This window comes from Dermacentor andersoni, chromosome 3, assembly GCF_023375885.2.
Source record: "Dermacentor andersoni chromosome 3, qqDerAnde1_hic_scaffold, whole genome shotgun sequence".
In the NCBI taxonomy this organism is placed as follows: Eukaryota; Metazoa; Arthropoda; class Arachnida; order Ixodida; family Ixodidae; genus Dermacentor; species Dermacentor andersoni.
In genome coordinates this window covers 231,034,180-231,048,000 of record NC_092816.1, presented here as the reverse complement: position 1 = coordinate 231,048,000, position 13,821 = coordinate 231,034,180, and the positions used below count along the sequence as shown (strand labels likewise).

At 49.2% G+C, this 13,821-nt stretch overlaps 1 protein-coding gene across 1 annotated transcript in view; it reads right to left on the bottom strand.

Moving 5' to 3' along the window:
• Positions 1-13,821, bottom strand: part of LOC126536494 (glucose dehydrogenase [FAD, quinone]-like) — a 187,661-nt gene that overhangs the window by 119,723 nt on the left and 54,117 nt on the right. The window contains exon 3 of the mRNA XM_050183489.3: positions 1,766-1,955. Within this exon, the coding sequence (XP_050039446.2) occupies positions 1,766-1,955 (190 nt within the window). The remainder of the gene's footprint in view (positions 1-1,765; positions 1,956-13,821) is intronic.

Sequence of the window (13,821 nt, the reverse complement as noted above, 5' to 3'; positions counted from 1 at the left end):
ATTGGCGACATTTTTGGCGAGGGTAAGGTCCGGATTAGTGTCTCGTTGAACACTAGATCCGATCCTGGTGGGGTAAGCGAAATCATTAAGGACCGAAAGGCACTCGTTGTGGATGAAAGTCCAGAGTGAGTGGCCTTTGCGAGTGTTGTGGGGGTAGCCACAGCTGGTATGTGGGGCATTGAAGTCGCCGTGAACGAGCAGGGCATTGCGGCCAGCGCAGGAGAGCGCTCGGCGGAGGACGAGGAGGAGAGGAGCTGAAGGGGCTTTGGGAGGACTGTACACATTGAGAACAAAGAGGCTTGTCCCAGTGCGACGGCGAGGAAGGATTTCAAGGAGGAGATGGGCACAGTCCGAAACGTCCAACTGGTGCTGCACGGCAGCAAGGTTGCGCTGCACCAGTGTGGCAACGTTTGGGTGGACCTCAGAAGAAGGATGGAAGGTGGTGTAGTCGCGCAGTTTCACGGGGGTTAGGGGTTCCTGGAGTGCTAGGACGGAGGGGAGAGTGTCGGGAGGGATGTTCTGGCATGGTGCGGGTCGCCGACGCAGTGGGGAGAGTGAGCGTCGGCGAGGGGCTGGCGAGTGATAAGACGGAAATTCTGGGAGGTCAGCCCGAGCATACGGTTGGGTGCAAGGATTGGCGTATTGGCGAAAGGGCTGGCTGCCCTACTGGAACTGTCGAGAGGCGTCGCCGAACGCTTGAGGGCGATGGCGGCAATATCGGGCGACGTGTCCGGGAGTGCAGCAGGGACAACAGATGGGGAGATTGCCAGGCGTCCTTCAAGCATTAGGTCTCGGTGTGGTCCAAGATGTAGCATGGGCTTCCGGTGGCACCGGTTCGCACTGGGTCGAGAAAGACGCCGGCGGAGGCCTGCGTACTGGCTGCGCATACGTAAGAGGCGCCGCCACAGGCAGGACTGGCTCTGCGTAAGTGAAAGGCGTGGCGACAGGCTGCACTCCCAGCGCAGAGTTGAGATTCGCGGCTGCAGGCGGCTGGTAGTGTGCAGAAGGGACAACTTGAGTGACCTCTTCGGAAATGAGAGTGCCGAGCGTGTTTGGAAGACGGGAGCTGGGCTCCAGAGTGAAGGGGGATTAAAGAAAGTTGGCGGGCAAATTCCTCATGGACTAAGTCCTTGACCTGCTGAAAGAACGAGGATTGGCCGTACATGCTGTCAAGGGTCGCTAATGAGCCGTCGCTTCGCGGAGGACGCCGAGTCAAAGCGTGTTGCTTCCTTTACTCATCATAGCTTTGGCATAGGCTGACGACTTCTACCAGTTGAGAAGAGGTTTATTAGCGTTTCCTTATGCAAAGGGCACAGCCACCGGGAACGGCGAGGCATCCCGAAGCACCGTACAAAAAGACGCCAGCAACCGGCAACGCGAACAGAGCTGAGCCACGCGTTGGCGATGCGGCTGTACAGCGAGGCGCGTCTTCTTCACAATCTCTTTATCCCTAAGGAAAACAGACAGAAATTTAAGATCATCTTAGGATTCAAACAGCTTCATTCGCCTATGCATTCGTTCGCGCCACTGCCTGTCTCTCGTTCTATGTTTTATTTCCCAACATGCAGGACAACAGGCGTTGACTATGACGGCTAAAGGCGGATTCATATCTTGATTGTTGCGTTATGCTTGCTGAATGACTCTTCAACTGGAAAAAAAAAAATTATTCCAATAGGAAACACATGTAAAACACAGCCCACGGGAGGCGTTGTACTTTTTGCTCTTCAGGGAGTAATTCGAAGATATGCTGACGACGAGTGCTCACCTTCTTCTGCGAGGCTTCTGTTTGTGTTGTCCTCGGACTTCTTAAAGTACGGCAGCACTTCATCATACGACCATCCCGTGGCGCCCCCTTTCGCCCAATTGTCATAATCTCGTCGGTTGCCTCGGTTGTAGATCATGTAGTTCAGCACGCTGCCGCCTCCCAGCACCTTGCCCTGGATCCAAAGATCTCTCTGCAAGATACACGATAAGGAAATTGATAAGGAAATTTGTTGCGTTCACAAAGATGGTATGAAGGCTGCAAGTTCTAACAGCGGGTTTATGCTCTAGAGCTCACTTTGCGCCGCTGGACAAACGTAGATCAGCGATGCATAGCTTGAGGGTTTGCTACACCCGTCCAGGATAATTCATGATTGTTTGCCACAGCTACATAACATCGATGTTGGAGACTTTGCGACGCACGCGGTGAATCATTAATCACACGATAAATATAGGGTGGTTCAGACTATGATATTGTTATCAGCCACCTCCTATCACCAACGAAGAAGACGACGATGGCCGGGACGTTGCGCGGGTTCAGCCATCTTGGCCATCCCTGCAAATAATTTGTATGACCTTTTCATCGGGCGTGGAGGAAAGGGTGCGCGGCGAGCCTTTCCTCCTCTCTGGCTTGGGCGATTCGGCGCGGCGCCGCTTGAAAGTATTGCTGTCGCGTGCTGCGGAACGATTTCGAGATGTTTTAGATCGTACTCTGTGAAATTTATGCAATGTCCGTTCATATAAGGTCGTCAGGGCAGCCTTTCCATGCATCGGTAACTACAGTGCGCGGAAATATCTCTTGGGGGCGCAAACATGTGACGCGCGTCAGCTGCGGTGTGTGTATGTACTGTGACCTATTTTGGGTGTATCGGTTTTAATTCAACGAAGAGAACCGGTGTCTCCGTATTACCTGCATGAAATGGTAAATCTGCTCACTCTGATCGCTTGGCGTAGGGACGAAAACATGAGAGCGCATGCTCGTCTCCGGCCAACCTAAAGCAACTAGGAAACATCTAAGCGGCAGGTGCTACGAAATATTTGTGATGCATCGGCATCTTTCTCACGCATATGAAGTCTAGTAGGCTTGAAATCACTATATGTCTACGCTAGCCTCCTGTATGAGGCCGATGGCACTGCTCAGCGATCACTGCGGTTGGGGAACCAGCACGAGACATATATAAGCTATGTGCTTCGGCATTGCCTTTTTGCTCTGTAAAGCCACAATATCCGAGAGTGATCGCATAAAAAAAATGCGATGGCTATTTTTGAGGACGAAATTACCGTAATACGTCTGAGTGCGTCGCAGAGAACGGAACGAACACAACCAAAAAAAAATCGGTTATCACCCTGATTCTCGAAAAAAGATAGAGAAAACGGGCTAACGCCGCAGTACGACCTCATATAGTCACACCACACAACGTTTATAGATCTATAAACGTTGTTGCCGCATGATTAAACCATGCGCTATATAGAACAAACATATATATAATCCAGCACCTACCACTGCTCAGGATGCTCGTGCAGTTCGTAAACGGTCGCTTTGCTGGACAGGTATTGTTCACACTGTAAGGTATGCTGTGATTACTAACCAAAACTATTTTATTTATGGGTGGGAACCTCATCTACCGAACCAATTAATCACGCAATGTGATCTGCAGCTAACAGTTTCAACGCTTGTCAAAGCATAGCAGCACAGCCCCTATCATAGCAGAACGGTACCCACGCTGTTACGATCGTCGCGTATGTTTCATTGCTCTTAAACCGCAGCTGAGAACTAGAAGATAATACTGCAACAAGGTCGCAATAGCCAGTGGAACATTCAGAAATTCACAACTGATCTGCGAGGGTGATCGTGGGCTCAAATATGCGCGCACACATCACGCTGCGTGTTCCGCCCGCCTCAACGCCTGCAGAAAGTCTGGCCAAACCGACTTAACCCATTTCAGTACCTCTCACAGAACCGTACTCCACGTAGAATACGCCACGTCATACTAATTAGACCGCACGAGCGCGAAAACAAACGCCAGAAATTACCGCTGGCGTATACCTTCCATGCAAAGCGATGCGCTCGCCCAAGCCAGCATGCCGAATGCCTATAGATGGCGCCACTGCGCAGCAAGATGGTGGCGCCCATGAAAAACGGTGTACAATCGTGCTTTGCTTTTATCTATTTGACACTCCGTCACACATTGGTGGAGGGTACTACACGACGGAGCTTCGAAGCGATCGGCGCTGTGGTGCGACCGCCATGGCAGACCAGTCGGAATCTGTGTCTGCGCCGCGGACCACATTTGTTTTAGCCCACCTTTGCGACCCTAGAACGTTCAGTGGGACAGATCACACCGACGTTGAGGAGTGGCTGACACAATAAGAAATGTGAGTGATCATAATCACTGGGACCTGACGGTCATGCTGGCCAATGTGGTCTTTTATCTGAGTGGCAAGGCGAAGTTGTGGTATGACAATCATGAGGCCAAATTTGGGATGTGAAGTACATTTAAGTAAAAGCTCCGTGATCTATTCGACAAGGCCACCAGTCGCAAAATCGCTGCAAACAAACAGCTGTCAACTAGAGCGCAAACGTCCACGAAGTCGTAAATTTCGTACATGAAGGATGTGCTGGCGCTGCCCCGTAAAGCTGACAGCGACTTGCCAGAGTCTGAGAAGGTTGACCACATCCTTAAAGGGATAGCGGACGACGCCCTCAATCTGCTAATGTGCATAAATTGTGCTACCGTCAGTGCCGTGATCGAGGAGTGCGAGCGCTTCGAGCAGGCCAAGAGGCTTCGTATTGGACAATTCGCGCGGCTCCCGACACCGCCGCGACATCTTAATAATGAATAAGTGAATAAGAACCTAACCTCGAGCAACCAGTCGCGCGGAAACTTTGCGTGCATTTCCGGGCTTCTTTCGCATTCGGAAAAATACTTTTCATGTAGAACGCACTGAGCAACAGAAAGCTGTACCGGGAGTTTTTCATGTCGCTCTACAATTTTCTCATTCACACTTTTCTTCTAATCCTAATATTTGAAAACTTTATTAATTAATCCAAGGCTAGTGATCTAATTAGGCGGAATGAAAAAAATAATTTCAGTGTCTCCAAGCGCCGGCAAACAGCTTCACCTTTGCTCTGTGCAGCTACGTGGCATTCGCATATTTTTAAGGCTTGGTTGAAGTTACGTGGGACACCCTGTATAACAGGCCACCTTCACTGCCATCAGCCCGACCCATCGCTCGGTCTGTTCTAGCTTCACGACGATATTCTTTACCGTCCAAGTTCCACTACCGATAGCCGGCCGGAGCTTCTGCTTGTTCTCCCCAAGCAAGTTCGTGCTGCTGTTCTCAAAGAACTCCATGATGCCGCAACCGCTGGCCATCTTGGAGTATCCCGCACATGCCACCGCGTGCGGCGCCGGTTGTTACGGCCCGGTCTGTACCGATCTGTATGACGCTGCGTCGCTGCGTGTGATCTTTGTCAGCGACGCAGACGGCCCTCACCATTACCCGCAGGCCTTCTACAGCCCATTGACATACCCAAAGAGCCGTTCTACCGCATCGGTCTCGATCTCCTCGGCCCATTCCCTACGTCTACTTCGGAGAACAAGTGGATCATAGATGCGACCGACTCTGCTACGCGACATAGGCGCTGACTACGGGGGAGATGGGAGCCCCCTCCACAGTTTTCCGGAGGAGGCAGAGCCCCGGCCCCCACGGCGTAGTAGAACAGCTCACACGAGTGGACAACTCACGTAAGTCGTCTATCCCCTTCGCCAAGCGCTGGGCTAGCCTTGGCAGTTTCTTGTTTAGGACGTCATTTATTCCACCACTACTACGACAAGGTTGCGCAAGTGGGCATTTTCCGCGAGCTCTGCTTTTGTTCGATCCAAGACAGAACCCAGTGTCCGCCCTGGAAATGTCCCTACCGCCACTCTTTTATCGCCTTTAACCGTTTCTCGAATTGCTTCTGAGCACCTAGCCAGGTTTCAGTCGCCGGCAATAATCACCATTTCACTCTATCCTTCCTCTACCTGCTTCCCTTCGTCATTTTCGGCGTGATTCGGACTTGACAAGGGGAACCGACCCTTACGCTACAGGTTTTTTCGCGTGGTGGCCTCAATGTAGGTGCTACTCTTTCCAACTATCTCCTCACCACGTACTTCCACGTACTTTGCTTGCACTCTCTCTCCTGTAACGTCGGGGGACTGCGTTCCATTATCACGACCATTCTCGTTCACAATGGCGACCCTGTTCAGCTCTTCTCGGCTGCTTGAAGTCTTTGTTTCACTACCTTCCGTGCATCAAGCTCCATACTTAGCTCATTTTTGAGCTCTTCGACCTGTTTGACAAGCTTATCCTGGAAAGCCTCTATTTAGCGTAGCATCGACATCACAGTGTGTGCCGATTCGCCCAATTCCCTCTCCATTCTCATCAGTCCCCTCGTCTGCCTTGAGTGACCCCGCTCACATTGCAGGCTTTTCCGGCTTTCTTGCCATGTATTGCACGGTATTTTCTAATGCAAATACTACAATACTATATTAATGCAGAGCACGTGCCTTCTAGTAAAAACCGGTACGCATAGTATCTACATCCTTAAAATTCCGCAAGGTAATTCGCACCAATCTTTTAAAAACAACCAATGACGCACAGATTTAAGGTATGCCACGTTTTCGCACGCGTTCAACCACACCGCCACGCTCACGCTCTCCTACCAAAGCAATATTCCCGATACCAAAGCACACACAGTAAAACAACTAGTAGCTTTCAGTCTTGCCCCTTCCAAGCTACTGTTTAAAGGCGATGTAGACTTAACAGCCCACCCGGTTGCACGTGTTGAAGCACGTCGCGCGAAAGGGCGCTCTGCCTATCCTGCAAAACCAAATATACACGAAACAATCCGGCGTACACGAAAAAATAAAGAGGAAAAAAGTAAACTACCCCATTATTATTTAAAGGCTAATAAAATCGGCATATCAAGAACAGAAGCAAGCTCAAAGCTTGCAAAAAGCTACTGTTTTCGTCACCATCACAAAGCCCTGGAAGAACACGTCCATCTGCCACAAAACCTCACGCTTGCCTCCTGCACGTGCGCCCTCTCTCGGCCAACATGACACGTGACGACCACAGTGGCAGGCGCATGGCGCGGGCGGAGGCACTGGACCGCCACTATGGGAACAAACACAGAATTTTCTACGTGGACGCCTCCCGCCCTCACCATGGGGGGTGGTATACGTCCGTAGTCGTCCACCAAAACGTCGCACTGAGCCGCCTAACGTTTAGAGCTCAAGACGTAACACATGCGGAGGAGGATGCCATCGCGCTAGCCGCCGAAGACCGGTACTCGGGAGTCATCATCACCGACTCGAGAGGGGCTCGCAGAAATATTGAACAGAGATGCATTCCTCTCTTTGGGTGCCACATCCTTCCAAACAGCAACTACCTCGGGGCCCCCACGTCTCGAACGGTTGTACAGGCTCCTGCTAGCATGGGCCTCGAAGGCAACGAAACGGCAGACGCCACCGCCCGCGCGCTCTGTCTCTCCTGGCAACGCCTTCAGGCCCTTCCGAAATGGATCCTGAACCCAATCCGGCCCTCACTTTTCGAGAAATTACTCAATTGTACCAATTCAGCCACGCAACTTATCCTAAGCCCTGTAACGGCCTTACAAAGGTGGACAAACGCACACTTCGACATATTTACACCAAAACAGTGATGTACCCGGCAATTTTAAAACACTTCGGTGCTGCCTGTACAGGAAAGTGCCCGCACTGAGCTTAGAAATCTTCGGAGATCTTCCATATGGTGTGGGCATGCCAATCAACCCCGTACTCTGCCCCAAAACCCAACTCCACCCGGGACGACTGGGAGGCAGCCCTGCTCGCCTGCTCCGACCTGGCGAACCAGGAGGTCCTGATCGACCGAGCCCTAGCTACGGCGGTCGCAAATGGGCTCCTGTAATGAGGATTAAGAAACACCAATGTGTAAATGCTTCTAACCCTACAGTTAGAATAGAATTAGCAGAACTTTCCAAGTTAATCAACAAGCGTAAGATAGCTGATATAAGGAAGTATAATATGGATAGAATTGAGCATGCTCTCAGGAACGGAGGAAGCCTAAAAGCAATGAAGAAGAAACTAGGAATAGACAAGAATCAGACAAGAAAGAGACAAAGCCGGCAATATCATTGCTAATATGGATAAGATAGTTCATGTAGCTGAATAGTTCTATAGAGATTTATACAGTACCAGTGGCACCCAAGACGATAATAGAAGAGGGAATCGCTAGAGGAAGTTGAGATCTCAAAAGTAACGCCAGAAGAAATAAAGAAAGCCTTGGGAGGTACACAAAGGGGGAACGCAGCTGGGCAAGATCAGGTAACAGCAGATTGGTTGAAGGATGGTGGGCAGATTGTTCTAGAAAAACTGGCCACCGTGTATACGCGATGCCTCGTGACTTCCTGACGCTAACATAATCCTAATCCATAAGGGGACGCCAAAGACTCGAAAAATTATAGACCGATCAGCTTACTGTCCGTTGCCTAAAAAGTATTTACTAAGGTAATCGCAAATAGAATCAAGAACACCTTAGAGTTCTGTCAACCAGAGGACCAGGCAGGATTCCGTAAAGGCTACTCAACAATAGACCATATTCACACTATCAATCAGGTGATAGAGAAATGTGCGGAATATAACCAACTCTTATACATAGCTTTCATTGATTACGAGAAAGCGTTTGATTCAGTCGAAACTTCAGCAGTCATGGAGGCATTACGGAATCAGGGTGTAGACGAGCCGTATGCAAAAGTACTGAAAGATATGTATAGCGGCTCCACAGCCACCGTAGTCCTCCACAAGGAAAGCAACAAAATCCCAGTAAAGAAGGGCGTCAGGCAGGGAGATACGATTTCCCAAATGCTATTCACAGCGTGTTTACAAGATGTATTCAGACACCTGGATGAAGTAGAATTTGGGATAAGAGTTAATGGAGAATACCTTAGTAAATTGTGATTCGTTGATGATATTGCCTTGCTTAGTAACTCACGGGACCAATTGCAATGCATGATCACTAACCTGGAGAGGCAAAGCAGAAGGGTGGGTCTAAAAATTAATGTACAGAAAACTAATGTAATGTTTAACAGCCTCGGAAGAGAACAGCAGTTTATGATAGGTACCGAGGCAGTGGAAGTGGTAAGGGAATACAACTACTTAGGGCAGGCAGCGACCGCACATCCGGATCATATGAATGAAATAATCAGAAGAATAAGAATGGGCTGGGGTGTGTTTGGCAGGCATTCTGAGATCATAAACAGCAGGTAGCCATTAGCCCTCAAAATAAAGGTGTATAACAGCTCTGTCTTATCAGTACTCACGTACGGGGCGGAAACCTGGAGGCTTATGAAAAGGGTTCTACTTAAATTGAGGAAGAACCAACGAGCTATGGAAAGACGAAAGATGGGTGTAACGTTAAGGGATAAGAAAAGAGCAGATTGGGTGAGGGAACAAACGCGAGTTAATGACATCTGAGTTGAAATCAAGAAAAAGAAATGGGCATGGGCAGGACGTGTATTGAGGAGGGAAGATTACCGATGGTCATTAAGGGTTACGAACTGGATTGAAAGAAAAGGGAAGTGTAGCAGAGGGCGGAAAAATGTTGGGTGGGCAGATGAGATGAAGAAGTTTGCAGGGTCACAATTAGCACAAGACCGGCGTAGTTGGAGAAGTATGGGAGAGGCCTTGACCCTGCAGTGGGCGCAGCCAGGCTGGTGATGATGATGATGAATGAGGAGCTCAACTAGTGATGGCGAGAGGTGGCCCCCTACGGGCCACCTCAAACTTCCTGCCTGTAATATATTTGTAATAAAGTTTTTCAGATAGACAGTGCGAACAGACGGATAACGACGAAGTGACACAAACACCGCCGACAGTGCATGGGCGCCATTTCACGTGTTGCGAGAAAAAAAGAACAATCGCGTGTGAGGGCACGTTTTGAGGGAGGGAGACTCTAGCGTGGCAGACACGGACGGAGATGGTGCAAATGCTGCGGAAATAGTGGTCTGTTGAGTTTCTAGCTCAAGGCTGCCCCTGGCTCCCATCTGGAATCGACACCACGTCCATGTTCTTCCAGTAGCCTGCGGTTGGCGAACGTCGGGAAGGCGTCTGGCCCAGGTGGCTCAGCATATCCAGTGCCGTGCCGGAGTTGCAGCTGGCGAGCGCCGCACGGTTTCGCCACATGTCTCCACCGCGCGCATCGCCGCCTGATGAGCACTGCACCAGCGCTGGCTGCCTAAGCATCTCTTGCATGATCCGGTAAACTCGCTGCTTTTGTAAGTGTACTGGCCCTTTTTTAGCTGAGGTTTCTAGTCTGTATGCATGACTTCTCTGCACGTTGTGCGCTTGCTTCCTCATCTTGACGCGTATTATTTTTCTTTTGCGTTGCACCTCCTGAATATAGTGCTTCTTTTTTTTTTATTCACGAACGGTCTCTTTTCTTCCTGTGACTCTACGTCATCGTTGCTTTATAATCTCTACCACGATCCAACTATATCAGGAAGACCGGCGCCACGAAGACAGCGTCATGGAATTGTGATGTTCGAATACTCAAAATTTAAGGTGCCACAAGAGCCGCGACTGCAGCGTTGCACCGTGCCGATACTGCTAACTGCTTCTCCGGGCGCCAAATACGAGGGGTAAAATAAACTACTCGGAAACATGCTGCCCTGCTTCGACGGAGAGCAACACAGCTCCACAGCTAAATGACGCGTCTAGCTCAGTAATAATTGAATGTTGAAGGTTTTCTTGGCTATGACAACGACGTTCATTCACATCGTGTGATCTTGTAATATGTTCATGCTGTTTTGTGCTAAGAATGTATCAGTGACTCAAATGAACGAATTTTCACTGTGATGTTTTTTTCCGGCTAGGAAACACGCCACACTGGCAATTCGATGATATAACAATCATTTTGAGATAAATTCACATGCCATAGCTAAATGAGCAGTGGATCGCCCATTTCAAGAGCTGCAGAACATCCGTGAAGAACAAACAAAGGTCCGGATGCCTTTAATCTGGCGTACAGACTAGGAAAAGGAAGGTATATAATCAGCGCATTTTGCAGGTGCTGAAATATGGGGCAGAGACTTGGAGACTGACAAAGAAGCTTTAGAACAACTTAAGGACCGCGCAAAGAGCGATGGAACGAAGAATTCTAGGCATAACGATAAGAGACAGAAAGAGAGCGGTTTGGATGAGGGAGCAAACGGGCATAGACGATATTCTAATGGACATTAACAAAAAATAATGGCACTGCGCAGGTCATGTAATGCGCAGATTAGATAACCGTTGGACCATTAGGGTGACAGAATGGGTACCAAGAGAAGGGAAGCGCAGTAGAGGACTGCAGAAGACTAGGGTTGCGACGAAATTAGGAACTTTGCGAGTGCTAGTTGGAATCGGTTGGCGCAGGACAGGGGTAATTGGATATCGCAGAGAGAGGCCTTCGTCCTGCAGTGGACATAAAATATGATGATGATGATGATGATGATTGTGATGATGATGATGAAAGACTACAAATTAGCTTGAGCAAACAAATTAGTGAACTTGACACTAGTCATCTGGCTATGGGTCCCAACAATTCCTGTGTATTTGTTTGGACATTGTATGTGTAATATAAAAAGAGAAAAAGAAGAAAGAAAAAGGTTCCCAATTATCACCGCTTAAACGTCAGGTAGGCAAACCTCCGGTATACGGAATCTCGCATGGAATGTTGTCCGAGAAATTAGGTATGCACCACAAACAGTGAGAGTCCCGCCCCGCTCCCTGACCGCTGAACTAAAGGAGCCTCTAGGGCAGATGTGCTCAGGTAGATTCAAAAGCCAATGGACGCCCAGTACACGCGTCCACGCACTAGCATTTAGAGATGCGAACAAATGGCACACTCCCGAAAGGGTGCGCATAAAAATATAAGCGCACGCTTACACATAACAAATCGCATCCATCGCGAAGCAGCCTAGCTTTATCGTAACAGAAACAGATGAAGCAAATGAATGCGATTATCCTCACAATCAAAAATAGATAGATAGATAGATAGATAGATAGATAGATAGATAGATAGATAGATAGATAGATAGATAGATAGATAGATAGATAGATAGATAGATAGATAGATAGATAGATAGATAGATAGATAGATAGATAGATAGATAGATAGATAGATAGATAGATAGATTAAAACCCCTAAATTTTTCAAAAGTAGCGCGATTCTTAGATCTTTCCGCCACCCCGCTCACCCTGGCGCGTCCTCCTCCACGCTTCCTGTCGCCCCAGCCTCCTCCGCTCCCCCATTGGCCAATCTGTGTCACGTGGAAGCAGGCGCCGCGCTTTTGTATATTTTTTCTTTCCAGCGCGCGCCGACCTCCATTGTTGGGCCAGCGCGACGAAAGTACGGCAGGCGGACTGACGGAGTGCGTTAGCGTAATAGAATGTGCAGGGCCGAGAACTTAATTGCGTTGCCATGCTGCTGCGCCTTCGGTTGCCGCAACAGACACAGCGAGGGCAAAAAGCTTTTTGCTTTGCCGTCTGGCGGCCGCAACGCACAAAGAAGTGTGGATTCGCAGGATCGGGCGGGCTGTCTTCGAGGAAGTGGCAAAGAACGCACGGCTTAGTGAAGTAAGGGCCATGGCTACTCACAACCTCTTATTTTGAGCCTAGTTCACGCCTTCCGCTTCGAAAAAGTGGGTGTTCATGTTCTGCGTGGTTTTTAGCGCGTTGTTTGACTTTCTTTTTTCGAATGTGCTCTTTTTGTTTCATGTAGTATCGTCTTGCGGTGAAATGCACGCATCTGCAGCTGGCCTGTGACATAAAAGCGACTTTATTCAGGGTGTGTTTTGCGCTCCACCAGAAGTTAGCACATTCTCGACGCTTTTGCAAGGCTCACTATGACTTACGATGCAGTCTTTTAGCTTCGGGTGTACGCCCGCATGTATTGATTTGGTTTGCGGTGATTAACGTTTTTAACATTCCGAAGCGACTAAAGCTAGGATGGAGGTCGTAGTGGATGGCTCTCGGATAACTTTATCTAGCTGACCTGGGGATGTTTAACGTGCACTTTGATCGTAGAGTCGTACGTGGGCCGGTTAATTCCTCGTTGGCGTTTCATAATACTCGCGCGCTAGCGCTGCTTCAGAAGTTGGCGCCTCGGCGCGATTGTATTTCTTCAATTAGTTTTATTTAGTAGTTGTAACACCTTGTCATTATTTCGTATTATTGACGGCGCCTCCAGGGCACCAAAGCGGCAACGGGAACACCAAAGCTAGAACCAGGGCTGGATGGGGCTCGCCGAAGCCTGTGCATGCCAAGGGGGTATAAGATCGCGGACAGCCAATTTTGTATGCGGACACTCCCTGCGACGCCTGCATTAGTGTAATGTTACGTGCTCTTCAGAGGCCTCCGTTAGCAATTTCATGTGCCCTCCTGGAGCAGTACTTGTAAAAAAAAACAATATATCGTCACGATTACCAAAGCACCCCGCAATGAAAAAACGGCCCTGTTGCCAGGCATTGCTGACCGCACACAGCCGGAATCTCTCACGCGCCGACCGAACCTACAAAACCACGTACACATACTTTCACGCTGTCAACACCTTAAACTTTGGTAATTACGCGCGTGTTTGAGTACACCGCATGCTTGCGTCGTGTTTCAGCAACACGAGCTCTCAACGTCGCGCGCTTTACGCCTTAAATACGCCTTGAATAATGGTCATTTTCTCTATTTCTTCCACGATTCTAACACGAAATTCTAAAGGCCAGTTACCGACTGACGAAGAAAGATCTCGATTGAAAAAACTGCTCCGCAGGGCTCGAACGAACTTTTCTGCGGATTTCCTCCTGTAGCGTGTTAGCCGTCGTCTGCTACGGCAGGCCCACCACCGGCGGCGCACCGTCGAGGCCGCGCCAAGCGGAGGAGGAGGGAAGCGAATGGCGCTACTTTGGGAGATTGAGGGGTTGGATAGATAGATAGATAGATAGATAGATAGATAGATAGATAGATAGATAGATAGATAGATAGA